At 43.2% G+C, this 21,274-nt stretch overlaps 1 protein-coding gene across 26 annotated transcripts in view; it reads right to left on the bottom strand.

The window, feature by feature from the left end:
- Positions 1-21,274, bottom strand: part of RIN2 (Ras and Rab interactor 2) — a 344,774-nt gene that overhangs the window by 11,639 nt on the left and 311,861 nt on the right. For 25 of the 26 annotated variants that reach the window (XR_013948440.1, XM_080584982.1, XM_080584979.1 and 22 more), the window contains 5 exons: positions 15,835-16,027; positions 14,880-14,991; positions 12,624-12,696; positions 11,324-11,415; positions 7,195-8,325 (listed from right to left, as the gene is read on the bottom strand). Coding sequence is in view for 25 of the 26 variants with exons in the window: in XM_080584982.1 (XP_080441108.1) it covers positions 7,195-8,325; positions 11,324-11,415; positions 12,624-12,696; positions 14,880-14,991; positions 15,835-16,027 (1,601 nt within the window). In the remaining variant the exon portion in view is untranslated. Of the gene's footprint in view, positions 1-7,194; positions 8,326-11,323; positions 11,416-12,623; positions 12,697-14,879; positions 14,992-15,834; positions 16,028-19,827; positions 19,969-21,274 lie in introns of those variants that run through there. The other variant, XM_080584977.1, reaches the window with a different exon arrangement.

Below are 21,274 nucleotides of genomic sequence, written 5' to 3'. Positions count from 1 at the left end.
ACTGCTTTGCTTGTAAGCGGAACACCTCTGCAGTCTGCATTCCAACTGCCTGGTCTCGTTTAAGTCAGAATAAAGCAGTCAGTGCTGCCATAAACATATTAAGCGAGAGAACTCTCTATCCCCATGAAATTCAGCTACCATAGGCTTTCACCCAGTTCTGCACACAGAAAGTTAGTCATCTTGATGACTTTGGTCACCACCACATTTGGTCACAGGATGCTCAAGAAACTGTGAAGAATTCAGTATGAAGACTTGGTCTGATAGCGAGGGAGCTACCCTGGGGTACGAGACCCATACGCTTCTGTGACCAATCCCTACAGGCTCTAGCCTGGGGCTGGTTCAGCTGCTGCCTGCAGTATCAGTACGGAGTGAGCTCCTTCTGCTGCCCATCTCCAGAGGCTGAAAGGGCTGGATACCGCTGGTAGGCTTTGTAGGAAAATTCCTTGGTGGGTGCCAGGCTTGTTGTTATCTGTTGGCAAGAAGTGGAAGCCTCAGATCTTCTGCCCTCAGCAAGTTAGTGCCACTCCTGCAGCTTCCAGTACAGATCAGTCGTATTTTTACAGCACTGCAAGATGGGGAGGTGGCAGTTCTTTATTATCTGCAGTTCACCACAGGCTACAAAAGCAGCGTCTAGAAACCACTTCAAATTTACCCAGTCTACATTCCACAGTTCCTCAGGGAACTCAAACCGATTTGCAGCAACCCAGAGGAAGAGAGCAGATAATTCACGCAGCTGTGCTCAAAGCTCTGCACAAGGCAGTGTGCAGCAGCTCCCTTCCTTGGTAAATAAAAGATGGAAAAGCATCCCAGTACTTGCTAAGGGATCACTGCTCAAGGCTCTTCTTGAGGGTATCTGTGCTGTTAACAGGTTGAATAGATAAAAACAGGATTGGCTATCTAGTAAAGCATCTTTCAGTACTGTTCAGCATCTGTATTACAGCTAATAGGAGACAAATGAAACCACAAAGCTGAGATTCCAAAGAGACACTAACACTGTCTCAGCTTGGTAAGGACAGAGGAAAGACTGGGAATTAATGTAGCAGGTTTGCATATAAGTAGCCAATAAATAAGGAAGTAAGACATGACAATGTATCCATGTTTTTTTTCTTTGTTGTTGGTATTTCTAGTAGTTTATATATATATATATATTCAAGGCAAAACAAACAAAAAATCCCTTTTCTTCTCCCTTATGCATTTCTGGCACAAGCGTAAGAACCACAGAGTTCTGCCTTCAAGTTAAAAAGTGGCAAACTTTAGCAAGCTGATGAGGCCAAAAGCATAGCAAGATTCATAAAGATCGGAGTGTTTTGGTTTTTCCCCCCATGGTCAATAATATCCATATTTATCCTAATTAATATTAAAACTATTAATAGATTTATTAATAGCCCAACCCGAGCCCCAGCAGGGCGCTCAGCACCACGTCCAGGCGGCTCCTGAAGGTCTCCAGGACCTGGCTTGTGCCAGGGCTGCGGCACCTGCCCAGCACAGAAGTGCTCCTGGTGTTTGAGGGGCACCTCCTGCATTCCAGTTTGTGCCTGCTGCCTCTTGTGCTGTCTCCAGGCACCACTGAGAAGAGCCTGGCTCTGCACCTCCCTTCGGGTGTTTATAAGGCATGGATGGGATGATACCCTGACCTCTTCTCCAGGCTGTGCAGCCCCCAGCCCTTTGGCCTCTCTGGCAGGAGAGGTGTTCCCGGCCCTCACTCACCTCAGTGGCCCTGCACTGGACTCTTTCCAGGTCATGTGTGTGTCTCTACTGACCTTCGGGGTGCACAACTGGACACAGTACATCAGGTAGTAATTCATTAATAACAACATTCAAATAATAATCTGTACTATTATTAAAGCCCAGAAGGACAGCATTCCTTGTGATCTGGGTCTTAGACCAATATTCACCATCACTGGACACCTATAACCATGTTTGGGATCAGACCATCCAACTATTTACCCTTTCATCTGAACTGCTGTTACTGGCCCTTTCAAAGAAAGTGGCTCCAGGATTTGATCCCACAAAATGATTCCCTGCCAGCAGCAGCTTTCACTATTTCTAATGGCCATAAAAAGTATAGGAGGGTCTCCCAGACAAATTAACGTCTACAGGTTGAGGATCGAGGACTGATCCTTTCAGTTAATAGCTCTGCATATTTCTCAGACCCAAACCAGGAACAGAACCCGCTCCTTACTACAGTAAAATCAATTTGTTTTTAAATATCAAATAATCCCAGGGTGCTCAATATTTCAAAAAACTAAACAGACAAAAGAAAAAAAATTAATAATAATTTGAGTTAGGCTCCATTTAGTGATCCTGAAATGGTAAATACCATTTATAATTAGCCTCTAGCCTCAAAATGGGAACTGGAAATGCTTTGATAAATGAATTGCAAAGCCAGCCAGCTAGTTTCGTTGTGACTTGTGGAAACACATCTGTATCCTATGCTGACATGCTGTTATTTTTTTTCACTGAAAACCACACAAATCTGAATCTAGAGAGAACAACATATTAGTCATAGTAAATGTCCTTATGCACCCTCTTTACAACCCTCACTGCCTGGAATTGTACTTGCTCACCTCTTCCAGGATGTCACCTTAAAACCTTCTCTAAACTGTGAATTTAAAGCCTTCTCTGTTCCCTGTTAACAGCTAGCATTGCTCCACTGAGATTACCTGTCAGTTTCCAGTCCCCAGATTTACACACAAGCCCTGTTTATCACTGATAATGGCCAAACCATTCTTTTGTAATAGGACTCAGTGGAGAGAGAGAACGAGCCTGGGATCCATCACAAAAAGGCACCATTCTGCATAAGCAACATCATCGCTTGGGAGTCTGAAAGCAAAAGATTGCTTTGTTACACCACAGGCATGCAAATGCAGGACATTTGACTATACTGCATTTGCTTTGTTTTAGATTTTCACTAGTACCTTGTGTGTTTGTAGGCTGACACTAATACCAACCTACAGTTTATGTCAGGATGGCCAGGTGTCTTGTTCCTGGTAGATGCCGACAAGCGACCAGGGAAGAAAGGTCTCCAAGATAAACCTCCCCCTCACTTTGCTTACATAAAGCACAGCAGTGAGTCACAGACATTGGTTTTAGGTTCGTTTTGCTTCAATCAGACAAGCCATGGGTTATTTAAAACTCACCCCATGGCTGTGTGGTGAGTGTGTGTTCTCTTCAAAAAGTAGTAATAAAGGAGCAGGGGAATAAGACACAAAGCAAACCAAATGGATGGTCAGGAAAGAACTGAACCCACTGTTTCTGCCCAGTGCTTTTACCACTGCTTCCTGCTTTCCTGACCCCCCTGCTCCACTAATGAAAGGAGAAGTACAGGGGAACAGTGGTCGGCCCCAGCTCAACACCAAAAGGTACAAAGATGAACAAATTGGGGGGAATGCAAAACAAAACAAATGCTTAAGCACCTAGAAAGTAACCCAGTGCTAAAAACCAGCTAACATGAGGATTTTCAAGAAGAAATAATGGCATTCCATTCTAATTCCTTTAGGATAATTAGCTCAAAGAAGAAGGGAGCAGTTGGTGAGCTGTATCTTGACCTTTTTAAGACCCTCAACCCTATTCCATGCAACTTTCCTATAAGCAAACAAGGTCTATATCAAATATGGTGTAGCTGTAATTATTATAAGGTGGGTACATGAATGGGTGCAAAAAATACTGCATTTGCTGGGAGCCCAATTACCAACAGCTGACTGTCAAACACACACAAAAAATGAAAATTAGTATGACCTATGGTTCTTAGCAAGAAGAACGCAAAGGCAAAAGCACAAAATGAAACATGATCAAGCAGGATGCAGTGTCGCCGAAGACAAACTGGATGTCAGTCCTTTTCCTGAAGCAAGCATTTTGACAGCAGGCTCTTAAGAAAATACACCCTCCAGTAAGATTTCCTAGCAGCAGGGTCATGCTTGAATGCCAGGAAGCAGTCCTGCTGCCGTGCTCAGAATGGGCATGGCCTGACTCTGCAGAGGCCAGCCAGCTGGAGCTGCAGAGGTCAGGCAGACCTGCACAGGGCTAGAAATCAGACCTGGGAGGCAGGATGAACAAAGCGAGCTTTTCAGTCCAAAAATGTGAATACTGAGGTGCCATATGACCACATCCTAGACATAAAAAGCTGCTGCAGTGGGGACTGCTGATTGCTTGCCTGCCCAGCAACAGGGGAGGTGGTGGTACGGGGCGGGGGGTAAACTGGCCAAGTAACCCACTGACTTTTCACAGCAGAAGTGAAACCCTTCTAGGCCTAGGAACAGCGAACAGGCTTTCCCAGGAGCCTCAGGACTCCTGGTCTACATGCAGAGGCTTTCGAGCGCTGCTCAGAGCTGCCACCACCAGAGCAGTGGGCCCATGCTCCTGAGCGCCTGCCAGCTCCTCAGGTCTGTCAGAGCCCTCCCCAGCCTGCTGCAACACGCAGTGTCAGAAAATTATGCGTTAGAAATATCAAAAGAAACAACAGGCAGCATTCTTTTCCCAGTTGACACTTTCTTGCCAAACCATTTAAACCTGACATTTCCTGGACTAGGCCCAGATTCAGGCATTGAGACTCGAGCTGCTCAGGTGTCAGGCACTGTTTGTGACACCTGATGATGGTGAGAGCCCACGTGATGCCCTTCTGCTCACAGCCAGGAAAGGAGGACACCAACACCAGCTCCCAAACATCTGCTACTTAAGCAGCTGTGGCCTGACAGGATCTGCTCTGACCAGCCCAGGTCTTTATGCTGGGGACACATATTCAGATGTTCACAACTTACTTATTTTAAGTTGTTTTGCACTCAGTCTCAAACAATAAAAAGCCAACAGCCTTAATTCAGTCCCAGCGCTAGGAATCCTACTGTTCCAGGAAGGGTTAAGAGCCTTCAGTGCTGAGATTAAGGGGCACCTGTCAGAAACCATTAGAGAGGCTGATACACATTCTCCTGATGACTTGGCAGAAATTAAATAGTTAGATAAGCTCCCTGACTGTGAAACTTAGAAGATCTCCCTACAGCATCTCTTGTCTGCAAGAGTCTGGAACTCAGTGAAGAAGCAGCTCTACAGGAAAAGCTATGCCATCACAAAGACCATTAAACAGACACAGAAATCCCAGACACCAGGGGCTTCACTAGGCCTGAGGGTCTGCTGCTCCAGCACATACTGAAATTCAGGAGACAGGGGGGATACAGTGAAGTCCAGGTGCCCCAGAGCAGGCGACTGGCAGGAGCAGTCCTGCAGGCTGGAAATGGAGGCAAGGACTGGCAGTCACCAGGCTTGACCAGAGCCTCCAAGCTCTGACATCTACTCACTACCACCATGGGACAGTACGTAGAAAAAGCAGCATTTTCCCAGCACTGCAAATCCAGCCAAAGGCTGACGCATTGAGGCAACACCTGCAGCACAAAAGCATAGGCTGACAAGAAAGGATAATTGACTACTTACAAAGTTAAAATCTCGGCTGCAGTTCTGTACTGAAATAGTCAAGAAAATACCCGGATAACAGGCAGGGCTACATTTTAAGAGTCCTCTGTTAGGGATCTCTGTTAGGGATGACTAAATCTTGCTGTCACATAGTTATCTGCTGAGATGAGCAACATCTGATGCTCCTGATCACTGTGGCTGTTTCCAGGCTCAAGCAATAGGCAGCAGACAATTCAAAAGCAAGTTCATTTGTTTAAACTACCCTGCTTTACACATTAATTGCACTTAATCACATGACCAGAGCCAGACTTTCTGTCGTTGAAGAAAACCAACGTAATTACATTTCATAACTTCAGCTACTCCAAACTACTGAAACATTTAAAAGCAGATATCATTTTGCCAATCTTCAGAGACCCAGTCTGATTTAACCACACCCTTACAACAAAAAGTACAAGTCAAATCAAGCTTTGACCAAACCACTAGTAAATACAGTTCTGTATTCCTATGACATATAGCCAGTATTCAGCATTCTGCAGAAATACAGGGGACGAGGCCTCCCCCCCCCACATTGTTCCATTTGCCTTTTTCTTCCACGTAACACACACCTAATATTCTTTAATAATCTAGCAAGAACATTACACTTCTTCAAAAGAGTCTCAGTCTGGAGGACACTCAGTGTATATTTGCTTTAGCCATGCTTTTTACTTTTCCTTGACTTTGCATAAATGAAGTTGAGATTACATGAGAATACTTCCTCTCAGTCAAGGACAGACAGAAATGTCAACATAAAATCACCCTCTACTCCCAGAGAAAGAACTATCCTGCCAGTTTTGCACTGGGTGAACTGTTGGGACACTGGGTTATAGCAGAAAAACAAGCAAATTTGGACTAAGTGAGCTCACAAGGAAAGTATTTTGCCTTGAGGGATGTTTACCTCCTTAAAGTGGCTTATAGGCTCTTTTACAAATACTGCTTAACCTCAACAAGACAGAGAGAGGGACAGTGAGATTTTACGCAGCAACAATGATTTCACTTTGGTGGATATACAAGTCTCTCCCTGTTGATAAAACATGTATTCAAGCCTATAGCTCATCTGCAACCATTTATAAGCACATACATGCAACAGAGAGGTATAAAAATCCCAAGATTAGCATCCCCTTCTCTCTTGCTCGTGTTTTTGTTTTGTTTTGTTTTGTTTGTTTGTTTTTTAAACTAACTTTTTAGTTGGCTTCAACTGTGAGGACAGTGCATTTTTGCTAGGGGTGAATGAGACTGTTGGGATGAATTAAATTTATTTTCAAAGTAAATTGCTACACAATGCCTCTCTGCTCTTAACCATCACCAGTTTCTAATAAATTCTTGTATGGCTACAATGCATACTTAACATATAGTTAAAATTGCCACAGTTTTGGTCCAAGGCATCTAGAAATGTATGAGCCCAACTGAGGAAAAAAAAAAAATACAAAATCCCTTATTTGCTGGTGCATGTATCATTAACAGTACTGCAGATTAAAAAAAAAAATCATGGGTAAAAAGTTCAACAACCACTGTTGTTATTTTATGGATTTTTTTTAATTTTTACGAATAACTTTGTAGCATAGCTCTGAGTTATGGTTTGGGGTTTTGTTCCACCTCCCCCCCCCCCCCCCCCCCCAAAGACAATTCAAATACTCACCAGCTTGAATTCTGCTAGCAGAGTCAACCTCACCTTCCCAGACCAGCACAAAACCCATCACTATAAACATAGATTATACATTTTTACCTTCCCCCAAAATACAGCACAACGTTCCTTACCTATTTGGTCCTCTGGAATCAGTGATTCGATTGGGGGATCAAGTTCGGAGCTTTGGGACAAATAATTCTTGACTTGGGTCATGAACTGCCGAATCGTTTGCAGCATATCAGTGCTCGAAACGTGGCACTCCTTGTTTTCCTGGAGAAAGCTGATATAGTCCTGCACTAGGCACCCAAAATAAGTGCGTTTATCTTGAGACATCTCTGCAATCTTCTTAATCATCCTCTTTTCGGGGGTCATGAAGGAACTGAAAACTCCACTAACTTTCCGTAGCTGAGATTTCACAATCTTGGGGAGAACAAACGAACTGTTTCTTTTCTTCTTGGGCTTCAACGGAGGTGCCATGCTCTCTTGGTCGCTTTCTCCCTCAAAATCCTCCAGGCTGCTGTTAGTGTCACCCTCATAGCCAAACAACGGCATGCTCCGATCGAAGTCCAGCGAGTCTGACGAGGAGGTGGAAATGCTCATGTCGCTCAGCCTCTGCCTGCCTCCATTCCGGGGTACGTGTGACTCAGAGCTGGTAGCTACACTCTTCTTGGAGGCTGCTAGAGCCGGCTCAGGCAGGGTTTCGCCCAGAATGCCAGCAGCTTCCGGGACAGGCACAGAGCTGCAGGCAGGTCGAATTACCGCTGCAGTCTTTGCGCTACCTTCCACCTCCACACAAACAGCCTGCTTCTTTAGCCGGGGAGGCGGAATAGGGGCTGGTTTATTCTGCAGCAAATCCAAGTCTCTCTCTTTCTTATGGTTGACTGTTTCTGGCATGCTCGCCTGCTTTATAGTCCTGGAAAGCTGTGGACTCGTGAGGATACTATTAATAGAAGGAGGTGGTGGCCGGGGTGGTGGGGAGCGAGGCCTCTCAGTGCCATTCAAGTCCTGAGATCTCAGGCTCTGCCTTTTCAGGCTTCCACTGACATCCTGGCTGTGCACTTTTAAGAAGAGTGGATTAATGAAACACAGCGCTCCGTTGGTCTGGCTGCACTCCAGCTCTGAAGGCGTTCTGGTTCGTATAGAATGCACTCCATTTATAAGGCAGAGCTGACGTGAGCCTTTACAAGCACTGTCTAAAGGCACAGGCCTACGGGGAAGTGAAGGATCCAGGGGGTTGCTGTTAGCCGGAGACCTCCAAAAGTCTAAAAATCATCATTGTGTTAATGTAAGAATGCAAAAAAGCACACAGATGGCTTTCAAAACATTCAGCTCAACACAAACAGCTTCAAGTAATATGAAATTCAGACAAGCTTTTATTAAGTCAAGAAAAAAATATCCCAGTGAGCCTCTAGAAGCACTACCAGACATAACTGTATGCTATACTCCTGGTGCTGCTCTTACTCATTTATATATTTCATGACCAATGCATAGTTTCAAATCAGACCAGAGAATTAGGCTTAAAATAAGCTGAGCATCACAGAAAGGAACAGAGACTAACACAGCAATCCTTAGCAATTTGAGGCTAAAATGGAGTAAAAACCAATTACTAGCATCTCAATCAGGAGGAATAAGCCTAGGTTCTCAGCTGGTATTAATTCACTCCATTAAACAGAACAGAATTGGGCTGATCTACACCAGCTGACAGCCACTTACAACAACAACAGAAATTTTCCATTTTGTTTCCTCTTAAAGTGAGCAAACAAAACTACAAATGAAAAGACAGCTCGCTTTTTCCTGCATTGGGTGCAACATAGTCTTTAGCTATGCAGAACAAATGCTGGTGTCTCCTTAGGAGTGCTGGCCTGCAGCCCTGTTTGCAATGGTGACACAGTTTGTCTGAGGTTTTAGATACTCAGCAGCACAGAAATAGACCGAATGTGCCATCCCAGAACAGCACAGGGTGGAAAACCTCTGCTAAACCAGCAAGTTTCAGCTGCTGCCTCTTGTCCCAGCAAAGCATCAGCATGTTTGTGAAACTGAGTCAACAGTAAAGCCCATCAGTTCATGAAACTAAAAAGACTGAAACCAGACAAGCCCTTGAGGACAACAACCACACTGAAACAAGTGAAGAATACCAAAGGCAGACTTTGCTCAAGTTTGCCAGTCTTGACACAGCCTCTTTTCCTCTAGTGCCAAGATACCTTATGTTGATTGTTGAGCAAAAGTAGGCCCAACTGCATGAACGCCAAATGCTCCTTGGCAGGATCCATGCCTGACAAGTGGGGCCTTGCCTACAGGGCAGAAGACAGGGAACAGCCCCTGGTGATAGGCTGCTGCCAGAGAACATATGTAAGGACAGACATATTTCTCTACGGAGTCATGCAATGCCCCTGTTTTTTCCTGCTCCATGACTCCACATCCTGCTTGCAGCATGCCTACCGCATGGGCTGTTACAAACATGTGCGAGGTAAGCACCACTGCAGGCCAAACAAGAATAGAGGCAGAAAGAGGGAACCTTATGCTTAGCATGTGAAATCTGACAGGTTAACAACAGTCTCAAGTCTTTTACCACCAGTTCTACCTCCTGTGCTTTGCTGGGCTCTGTGCTGTTGACCTGCCTTGTGTAGTTCTCCTTCTGAGCCTAGAGCATGAAAGAGCGCTGACAGGAGCTAAGGCTCTTGGTGTTCAGAGCAGGATGTTTTGTGCCTTCTTGTTGCTTAAGGAAAGCTCACGCTTAACAGGAAGGGCCCCTTGAAGTTCTTACGCATCTCTTGGGTCCACAGCATTGCAGGACTGACTTCCTGGTGTGTTCCTTTGCATGTGGACATCCAGAACTCCATCAAAATCCCAACTTTGCTGCCTAGCTTTTGCTTACAGAAGCTGTGAGCTTAATCTGGTAGACAGTATATAACTTATCCCAAATGCAACCACCACAAAGTTGGAAGCTGATCCATCAGTCTCTCCTCCTCAGCTTTCAAAGGCATTATCTTAAAGAAACAACACACAAGACACACAGAGATGGTTCAAGAGCAAGCAAAGCATGGTGCTTTCAAGTACCAAGGACAAAGAGTGTGGTTCATCCGGACAACCATTATGATGTCCTATGGAGATAATCTCCTATGGAAAAGACTTGCCTAAATGGTCCTTCAAGGCCTCCAGGTGTCACAAGGAGACCATCTTCATCACCTTGCATCCCAATCAGACCTTTTTCCCTAAAAATTTATCTAATGAACAGTTAAACATTACTCTGTATTCCCATGAAAATTCACACTTCCATTTAAATATCTAACCTTGCAGATGAGCAGTGTGGGAGACTTTAGTCTACTCTCTAAAACCAATCCCTGTCAGAGCTACTGCAGCAAAACTAAATGCAAAGCAATGCAACACTTCCCCAGTGTATAGCTTAGCTGCCAAGTCCCACCAAACAGTGCTAGAGAGTCTTGTGTTAACCCTGAGTTACTGAGGATCCATTTTTAAATTAAAGATGACTCAAAAATCTACTGGGACAAAAGACTGCCCTCAGCTAACCCTCCCTTCCTGCAAAAGGAAATGAAGCCATTCAGCACTTTGCAGGAGTTGCTCAATGATTCATCTGGGTTGAGCCTATGGTTCAAATCTTGCCAGGCTTTATATCTGCTGCAAGCTCAGGGTGTATTTTACACTGAGCCTGTATTTGGTTGAAGCAGTCACAGTATTTTCCACCAAACCAATGTGTTCCACCAAACCAAAGTCTGCAGATGCTATGTATACACCCCCTCCTTTTATTAACATGCTACTGCTTTAAGCCACAGATGTCAAAATCATCACTGTAAGATAAATAATCACATATTAATCTGAATAGAGTTTTATTAATAGTGAATTTCAGTTCCTATACTCTCCTGGCAGCTACAGCCAATTACCAAGCTAGTGCTTGCTCTGTGAGCCTGCAGCCAACATTTACCCTCCAAGGACAAGCTGCATCGAAACTTTGCGTGGGGATGTGAGGCTTGCTTTACATCAGTCTGAGGGCTGCACAGAGAAGGAAGGAAGGAAACAGTACTAACGCGGAAAAGAATATCACCGAAGACACAGAAGGAAGGAAAACCACCAAGGTAACTGTTTGGCAAGTACACGGTTTGGCCTTCCCAGTAAGAGAAGCTTGCTTTTCCAAATGAAATTTGGATCATCAATGACCAATACGAGCTATTTACTGATATAGCCTATTTTTTCAAGCTTACAGCAATGCTGCAGGGAATGACATCTGTGTAGATAACTACTTACTCAGTCCAAGCTGAGCAATCTCTTCAAGTTCAACTTCTGTCTTTGCTGCAGCAATAGCATGAGGCAACTTCAGGGTGAACGGAAGGACATCCCTGTTGTGGAAGAGAAAAATAACAATAATTTTCAAAACAATATCCAAAGTTTTAAACGCCTTTGTTTTCAACACATGCTATGGCTAAGCTCTGATTCCTGCTTTCTTCTTGAGCTATGGCTGGTAGTAAGAGCCTTAAATACACAACAAAAACATTACCAGCCCCAGGGTTCCTTTACATTGGAAAGGAGTGTGAAATACAAATGAGTTTCAAGTCCCCAGGACTCTCGTGGGGCTCATTTCCACTGCCCCACCCTATATTTTCTCCCATTACAGCATATATTTTTACACCTGGTTTTTTTTACAAGCACACCAGTGAGATGCAAATTGTCATCTGCCTTTAATTCTTCAACTAAGCTTCTTATCTTCTGAATACACTGTTAATTGTTCTCAACGTTGAATTCAATTTTCTCAGAATAAAAAAAATAAATGAATACTTTGGCAGCTACCCTAAACAGTTCTCAGCTAGGATGTATTGATCCTATTCTGTCCCAGGCTGAAAACACACCTCATTTGAACAAGTCTTAGTAACTCATTCTCACATGCAGTTTTTCACTGCATACAAGATGGTCAATGGATGTTTAAAGGGAGATGCATGAAAGGTGATCAACAACATAAGCCAAATCTAGTGTAAAAAGTTTTTCAGACAGTTTTTAAGGGACAAAGCTACTTAACCATATGTACGTTGTGTGAGTACTACCATCAACCAACAGCATACCTCTTGTCCACCCCACTGGTACCATTACATCATCAAGCAATAGTACCTGCTGAACTGCAAAATCTGTAGGTATAAGTACCTATATAATTAAGAGTAAATGACAGCAAACAGAGCACAGGAATCCTACATACGGCTGATGCTGGAATAATTTTTATTACTATTTTTAAGGCTGCAAACAAGTCAACCATCTGTTGTAGCAAAGACATCATTTTTTATCACAAATATTCTTTTCGTTATATGTTTAATTGTTTAAAAAACAACAGCAAACAATACCAGGTTCTTGGAGCTTCAAGCAAATTCAAATCAAGCACATGAAGAAGACTGATTGGCAAGCTAAAAAGTATTTGAAGAGACACTGCCCACATCATACTACAGACAATTCAGTCTAGATCATCATCATAGACAAAATATGCAGACATAATATTTGACTCCTTGTACCGACATTGTGTACCTACTGCAAGAAATTCCCACAAAACATAACACCATCTTACCTGCTAATACAGTAGAAAGCAATGAGCCTGAATAGATCAGCAAAACTTATTCCAGAGCCCTCCAAGGAAAATGCTGCAAAGAAAGTTACAAAAAGGTACTGAGTCACACATCCACCCAGTCTTTCTTAGAAAAAGCTTAATTAAATTCATCTCTGATTTTTGCATAAAATTAGTAAGCTTGCACCATCAAACTAGCCACTGTATGGTTAACATAGAACAACTGTTTGGAGGAGTACATGTCTCTGCTAAAGCCCTTTTCAAAAATATAGTCTTGCTGGTGGGTTTGTTTTATCATTCAAAACATATGGTCTGATTTTTGGGAAACAGATCAGTTAACAGAATAGTTATTAGAATTGCACGAGTTTTTGCCAACAGACAACAAATCAACAACTGAGGCTTTGTTTTACCCTGTGTACTAATATGCCTAATTTTAAGTCTCGTTGATTACACTGACAAACCTCGCCCAAGGACTACAAGATATCAAGCAGAAGAAGCTCCTGCCATGACACAATCTAGATCTTCTACCTCAGCACATGACAGAGACCAGGACAACAGAAGGCCATTTATGAAATACAATGGCAGCATAAGACGGGTTCCTTAAGTACACAAATGCTGGTCTCTTGTAGCCTCAGATGACTTCTACAAAGGGGTGAATGTAGAGTCTGACTGCTCCAGCCCATCTTTACGTCAAAAAAGCCAAGTCACTGTGGGGGGAGGGGGGAAGATGAGGCAGATCCCCTCATTTCAGTCTAGATGGCTTGCTAGGGAAAGCCAAAAGCCATGCAAGAGCTTCAGTTACATCAGCAATACCTCTTGGTGAGTAGCAGCAATGTAATTTTGTCAGTACTCCATGTTACAAAGTCAGCTCCTAAAGCAAGGTCCCAGTGCTACCGATTATAAAGTCTGCACACAAACCAGAGCAAAACTTAAGTCAGGTACATTTTTTACCTAAACCTTACACTGAAAGACAGGTCAAGCTGGCCATTCATGTGCCTAGAAAAAGGTATTTCTTTAAGAGATGTATTAACAGTTCAGATAGTCAACACGCAAGTGACCTTGGCAGTTGGGAAGGTTGTTAAGAGGAGATGTATGTTCAGATCCCAGACTACAGTGAAAACCTCAAACAGGAATGGTGAGTAAAAAGTATCAGAAGATACTTCCCCCTTGTGGTAAAATGTTACTCATGAAAGAATTCACTAGTATAACACATGCCTAAGGACTCAACCATAGATCTCACAGATTAAATACATCTGTACTACTGCCAGTCAAGCAGCTTTCCACAAATAATAATTCACTTATGTGAGAGCGCCTACTTTGTATCTGGATAAAAACAAACAAAACAAAACAAAACCAAAAAGGACAACCCTATCACTGACAGCTTTCTCTTCTCTTTGTCATTCCTTGTTTGTAACTGGAACCAAAACCAGGCACGCAATTTTTTGTTGCTGGAGAAAGAAGGGATAGGAAGAAAGGAAAAACTCAGATGAAATTAACTTACGTCACTAATAGAAGTCAATTACAGACCCTTTGACTCAGGGCAGTTTAACTGAAATTGTCAGTGATTGTCTGCAGTTTTCACTGTCTTGTTAAAATAAACCCCTTTGCTCCATTTGCAGTTTCTGCACCACTACACTCACCACTTGCAGCTTCCTTTTTCATTTCTACATCTACAACATTTTTTTCACATCCTCTCTCAAAAGAGATGAGTGCAGTATTGTTTTGAAACTGACTGAATTCTAACATTTCTATTAGAAAACCGTGAATAAACATCAAGTCATTATTGATCTCACATCACAAGCAGTTCTAGCAAAGAGTTAAAATCCACCTATTCGTTGCATTTTAAAAGAGAACAAAAATTATAGACAAAAATTTATAGATATAAGAACAGTCACCTCAGTACAATGAAGAAATGTGAGGACAATTCATTGATAGCAGACAGGATTACAGCCTGTGTTTCTACACAAGTCGGTAACTAGACAATTACCAACTAATCCCTGAATAAGCAAGGCATAGGAGAGAAATATTCTAACCAGGTCCAACACAGACTTCAGAATATCTTCCCTTCCCCTGGGTATGCCTGACCCACTTGCAGAGTTGCCCATACAATCCTTCTTGACCTCAGCAGATGGCATGGCAGGCAGTCTGAGACACAATTTTTGTGACTGGATATCTTCTGCTGTAGGTTTCACCAACGCAGACTGCTATTGGCTTATGCAGGGTGACAAATAGCTGAAAGTTCTATAACTTAAAACTTACTGTATGTGCTTTCTTTTATTGCAAATTCTTTTAGGCAGGACCCACAGTCTCTGGGCAGACGCAGAGATATGACCTTCTTCTGTAGTCTTGCAGATTTCCGAACCAGAAATATCTGTTGTAGAGAAGGGAAAGAGATGTGGTTTTAATTTTACCCCATATGCCTTAAAAGAGATAGATAGTATAGACAAAAGGAACCATAACAACCTCAGGATCTCTGATTCCCTATACAACATCTCAGAATTTCATTCAATCATTCCTCTATCACATCCAACAGCTTGGTGTAATGCAGTAGCAGAACATTTAGAAAAGTGTTTCATCCTTTAGTAACACAGACGTAACACCAGGTCCATTATGTCCTTCTGTAAGCTCTCTATTTTAAACACAAAGCAAATCCCAGTTTTGAGTCAAGCTACGAAGTCCTGGGGAGACTGATAGTGGAGTACTCCTGTGTTGAACAAGCGCATTTGTGCAATCCTTCTACATGAGGATGGAGGCAGTGGCAGGGTGCAGAGAGAGTCCACCAGCCTTAGCTGAGCAGAGAGGGCTTGTTTTCCCCATTACAGAAACTTCAACGCAGGTACCACAAAATACTGATCTATTTCCCATTTAGTACTGCTGTTCCCACATGGAAAAATGCATCTGTTACAACCCTGTGTAGCAAGGTCCAGCTCTGGTGCTCTAATTGTAGCAGTCTAGTTCTCAGCTGCAGAAGACCCAAAACTAGTCCCCAGACATATCAGCCCAGATAAAGGGTCAAACTCCAGCTTGTCCAGCTGCCAAACACTCAGGAAGCTCTCACTTGGACTATCCAAAGCACACGCTGAAATAGTTTTGTAGGTGTTGGTTTCACTGGGTTTTGTTTGTTTGTTTTAATGGAATATATTTATGTGCCTGTGTGTGTTAATTTTATTTTATGACAAACAGTTGCATCAATAAGCTGAAATTAACTTCTTACCCCAGCAGGCTGGGCACGCAGAATTTCCATGGCTTCAGCATCATTCAGGCCAAGCTGCAGCCACACAGGATGAGTATGAAGGAGTTTGTCCAATATGCTTAGCTTGTTGGATAGGCTGTCATATCCAGAGTCACGGGGGCAGCCTTTTACAACCTTTTTCTCTGGAGAGACATTATCCATGTCTTTTACTAAACTACGATGAATACAAAACAGTGAAGTTAGATATGTTAGTCACCTATAAATAGTTGCTTAGTTCAGCAAACAGAGTTATCACAAGACTAATGGTACTGCTGGCACCCTAGGTGGGTATTTCTTCTATTAAGAATTCATATAATTAGTATACACAAGTTCTGTTATCTGTATGATTTCTCTCCTTCACTTTCCCTCAATTTAACAGTTAATTTCAAGATAAGCCTTAGCACTTAACTCTTAGCTTACTGCAGTTCAGTAATTCCTTCAAACAGATAAATATATATATTTAATCTTATTTCTTGTGCGTGTGTTGAAAACCCTAGTAACCCTCTCTTCTCCAGCACAAATAACCCGCCCTAAGGCACAACTTCACTAAGAAATCACCTACAATCGGAACATTTTTTTCAGTCTGTACTCCAAATTCTCAGCGTATTCACATTTTTCCAAGTAACGGACTTTTCCTCACAATTCAGTACTACACTTCCCACAATAAACAAGCAGGGAATAGTGAGTATATTTATACTCCCGATTCCTTTGGCTCTGGATTGACTGCTATGTAAGCAATGAAGGCAAAAGCCAAGCTAAGTGTGAATGTGTCAAACTAAGGTCATTTTTTTTTTCTCTCTGGTGTCAGGTCAGTTAAAGTTACTGCTAAATTCAGCAATAAAGGCTGCAGATGCTTGTAATGCACTAAAAATCCAATGAAACGCACTACTTCAGGAACCGTTCTTGTTATGCAAAGTTTCCTCACCATTCACGCACTGCACAACACCCAGTACAATTGTATGTGTGTCACTGGCTCAAATTCCTCATTTTTGAGCTAAAGTATATCCTGCTATTCTTTCAGAGCTAAAAATCACCACAGAACAGTTACTCCAGTAACAACACTCCTGATGCCGATATTAGCACACAGACAAAGACCAGCCCGGCTCAGGATCTGACTCAGTAAGATGTCAGGTGCAGAGGCTCTGTTTTTCCTTCTGCCATCAGAAGAGGCCCTGAACAGCAGAGGGCAATGCAGATGCATTTCCGCACTGCAAACTACTTTGCAACAATTCTGGACTGCCTTTTAGATGGGCAGTAAGTGTCACTGACAGCAAGTACTATCTTTATTATGCCAGATCCGGTAGCCAGAGCAAGTGAGGTAGAGACTTCAGCACAGGAACGCTGAATAATAAAGAAATAAAAACAAACAACAAGAACAACAACAACAAAAAAAACAATGAATCAAACGTTTCCCCCCCAGCTTTGGTCAGCACCTTACAGTGTCTCTGGACAGGGCTAAAAAGGAAAATAAACGGGGTGGAAAAGTGCTTGATCTTTCTTTCCTTGCATGGTTATATGAGAACAGTCACTATTATTCAAATTTCTCATTACCTGGATCAATTATCACTACCAGATCACCTACATGACTTCTCCCTTCTGTCCTCGTTCTCTGTTTACTTGTTTATGATGTAATAATACCTTTTAGATTTGCAAGGCATCTATAATACATGTAATACCTTACATCCTCAAGTGTCAAAAGGTGACAATATGCCTTCCAGAGACACAGAATACACAAGAAATGCTGTGTGCAGAAGAGTAGTAGTATTTACATAAGTTATGACAGGGCTCTGAATCTGCTGCAGTACAGATTCTAGGTTCCCTTTTTCTACCATGGTCCCAGCAAAACCTAGTATTGTAGCATATGAATCTCCACAAAAGTCAAATCACGAATCACAACAGTGTTTTCATGAGCTGTTCCTCCAGGCAATTTTATGCAAAAAGCTTTCCACTCCCCTTCAGAGCCAGTAACATCAAGCTATGTTACAAACCAGAGATAGATAGAGCAAAATGAGTTACAGACACTGGCTGCAGGCTTAACTAGATACGACTTGTTTCTGTTCCTTGCTCTAGAGGTGGGCACTAAACACACTGCTGAGGGAAATGACTTCGCCTACAAAAGAAAGTTAAATCACATGCGGAAGAAGGTTAATGACTGTATCAGCTACAAGGTCAGGCACTGCTTGATACCAACAAATGACATGAAGTTAGTAAGAATTTGCAGACATACCTGGGTCACAGCACTCCTCTGCTGTATGGGTGGCTAATTGTTGTCAAACATACTCCAAGTGTTATAAATCAGAAGATGAATTTGAATGAGGACTTGCCAGATTCTTTGGAAATCCCTGGTACTTACATGCACAACCCATCCCATGTGGTCCCATCCAAGAAGGGACGCAACTCGCAAGTCCATACCTTACTGACCTATGTAAGGAATGGTCCAGCAATTCGTGCCACTAAGGGATTTGAAGGGTTAACATTGAGGCCTGGGTTCAGGTGAGAAGAGAACAAAGGGATTTCTTCAGAGAAAAACTGCTGACTCTGCACAGACGTGCAGTAACTTCTGACATCCGGCCAAGAGACCACTAGATAAGGAGGAAGAATATGAGCCTGCCCGTCCGAGCGGCCCCCGAGAGGCTAACAGACTGATAAGCAGGCGCACCTGGGAGGACTTCGGATTCGGGAAACCAATTATAATAACCCTGCCTCTTCTAGAAGTAGTAATGAATATGTATTAGCCTAGGAGCATAAAAACCAGCCGCCTTACGTAACAGGTGTGCGTCCTGGTGGAGCAGAGACTCCTGGCGCACCCAGCGCTGTTTGCTTGCCTCTATTCATTTAATAAATTGTAAACTTTGATTGTAATCCTATTTGGGACTCAGTCATTTATAACACCTAGATACACATGCAGCACTAAAGCAGCACCTGCTCCCGCCCCCCAAGAAATAAGCCAAAGATTACAAGCATCTGATCAGGACGAGACTTTTTGCTGCTCCTAAACACAACCAATTCATGTGGCTCTGATGTATCGTAGCTAGATCAGTACTAGCATGTTACTGCAATCCCCAGGAAGGTGAACTAGGAACAAGCAGTGTTCAAACAAATATTTCCTATCCAGACAGTAAAGAATAACACTACTGAGCACCACAGTCTTTTTTTTTTTTTTTTTTGAAATTTTTCAAAGTATTTTGATTATCAATCCAGGCACAGCTAAATCTTGACACATGGAAATTCCCGAAATTTGTTATCGCTTAGTTTGTAAAATTATTTGGGACTGGGATTTGTGTGTTGCTTCTTTGGAAACAATATAGCATGGAAAGAAGAACCATACAAATTCCTCATAATCACCTGATTAATTTAAGCAAACAGAAGTTGCTGTAACCTTTGCACTAGCAAAATAAGCTGCATATTATGCAACAATTAATTTTTTCCTCTCGGTTTTTCTTTTTCATTGCTGTTTTTGCTTGGGGAGGGGGAAGTGTTGCTTGTGGGTTTTTTTTTCTTTTTTTTTTTTTTTTTAAGGCTAACTCCCAGTAAAAGACAATAAAAAGGATAAAGAAGAGGTTGAGGCCTGTAATCAGAATGATCTTCTCCCTCATACCCACAGGGCTGTAACACATCTTGATCACATAACTACAACACAAGTGCTCCTGTCCAGCCCCATGTGAGATTTTCTTTTGGTCTCCATCTGTGTGTCTTGCTCTGACCTCGTAAAATCTAAGCTTTCAACATTTCTCCCATTTTTTGTGGGACCTGGGACAATTACATGATCTGCTCCTTACCCCTCTGTACCTTCTGCGTCTGCATTGACAGACGCTGACCTGGGGAAGAGATTTCTCTCTTTGGGAGTCAAGGTGCATCCAGCTAATGTGCCCATCCTACGAGGATGATCAATGCTGTTCCATAGGTTCACAGTGTTGCATGAAAACTGCTCTAGGATTCCCCCCCCTCTCCCCAGTGAACAGTCGAAGAATTTACCTGCACTTCTAAGAGCGTGAGAGGTGCCGTGAGAAGGACCCAGATGACCACATCTGCTCCCTTGTTATGGAGAAAGCTGGATATCAGCCCACATGAGAGAGCAGCCTTGGGTTTAGCACATCATCCCTGATGCACTCGCTAGCCAGGAAGAAAGGGTTTGTGCCTAGTCAGGAGGAAGGGCAGGGTCAGATACTAGGTTTGATGCTATAATGAAGATAAGGACTTGTACTTGAACACGCAGCAATACAACTTAACAAGCCTTGCACAACACCACTTTGCGTCCAGATTCATTGTTCTCTCACCCCACTGTTACTCAGCAGCAAGGAATATTCCTCCTGTTTGTTTCCATCTCAGTCACAAGGGCAAAGAGTGAGGCAGATGAAGTGAATCTTCATAGAACTGCAAAGGGATGAGTGTGAACGTTGCTCCAGTCCCAACAAAGGCCCAACCCACACTTAATTCAGTATGACTCCCTACTGCAGAAGCGTCTGGATTTCTGTAAATCCTGCACTCTAGCAGGTCTTAATTTCACCAGCCAAGTCAATACAGTCATCTCAAACATCAGCTGAGAGAGGGCATAAAGTCTCTGAAGATTACCTCTGTGCCTCAGAAACTGGACTGTCACATTCTTCTCCATCCTGCTGAAGGGACAGGACAAAGCTGCTGAGAAGGCTGCTGAATACCTACCTACCTGCAGACTGTAACTATCTACACCTGTCAACGTTAGAGGAATCCAATGCAGAACTGCCAAGATGGTTAAGGGACTGAAACACCTATGGGGAAAGGCTGAGAGAGTTGGGACTTTTTAGCAGGCTCGGGGGGATCCCATCTGTGCCTTATAAACACCCGAAGGGAGGTGCAGAGCCAGGCTCTTCTCAGTGGTGCCTGGAGACAGCACGAGAGGCAGCAGGCACAAACTGGAATGCAGGAGGTGCCCCTCAAACACCAGGAGCACTTCTGTGCTGGGCAGGTGCCGCAGCCCTGGCACAGGCTGCCCAGAGGCGGTGGGGTCTCCTCCCTGGAGACCTTCAGGAGCCGCCTGGACGTGGTGCTGAGCACCCTGCTTGGTGGCCTGGCTGGGCCTGGGGTTGGGCCAGGTAGACACAGAGCTCTCTTCCAACCTCAACCATTTCATGGTAACAGAAGCAAGTCACTGTGCAAGACACAGAAGAAAACTACTTAAATTAATAACTGATGTGGAAAAGACGTAGAAGATTTATGCATGTAGGCTGTCCATTGCAAAACAAGTGAGGAACAAGGTTCTGCCCACATTCCCGTCACAACACCAGAGCAGGAAAGAATAAGCTGCAGCAGCTGATAGCAAAATATCCCTGAACCATTTAACAGGCACCAAATGGTACATACAAACTGGGGCTTTAGGGACTTCCCTACACAGGAAGGGCAGCAAGCTTTTTCCCCCTCACCTTGTTTACAAAGGCAACAGACA

The sequence above is a fragment of the Anser brachyrhynchus genome (genome assembly GCF_964034855.1).
Source record: "Anser brachyrhynchus genome assembly, chromosome: 3".
NCBI classification, from domain to species: domain Eukaryota; kingdom Metazoa; phylum Chordata; class Aves; order Anseriformes; family Anatidae; genus Anser; species Anser brachyrhynchus.
Note: the sequence above shows the minus strand (reverse complement) of the source record. Positions and strands in the feature narration are given on the sequence as shown.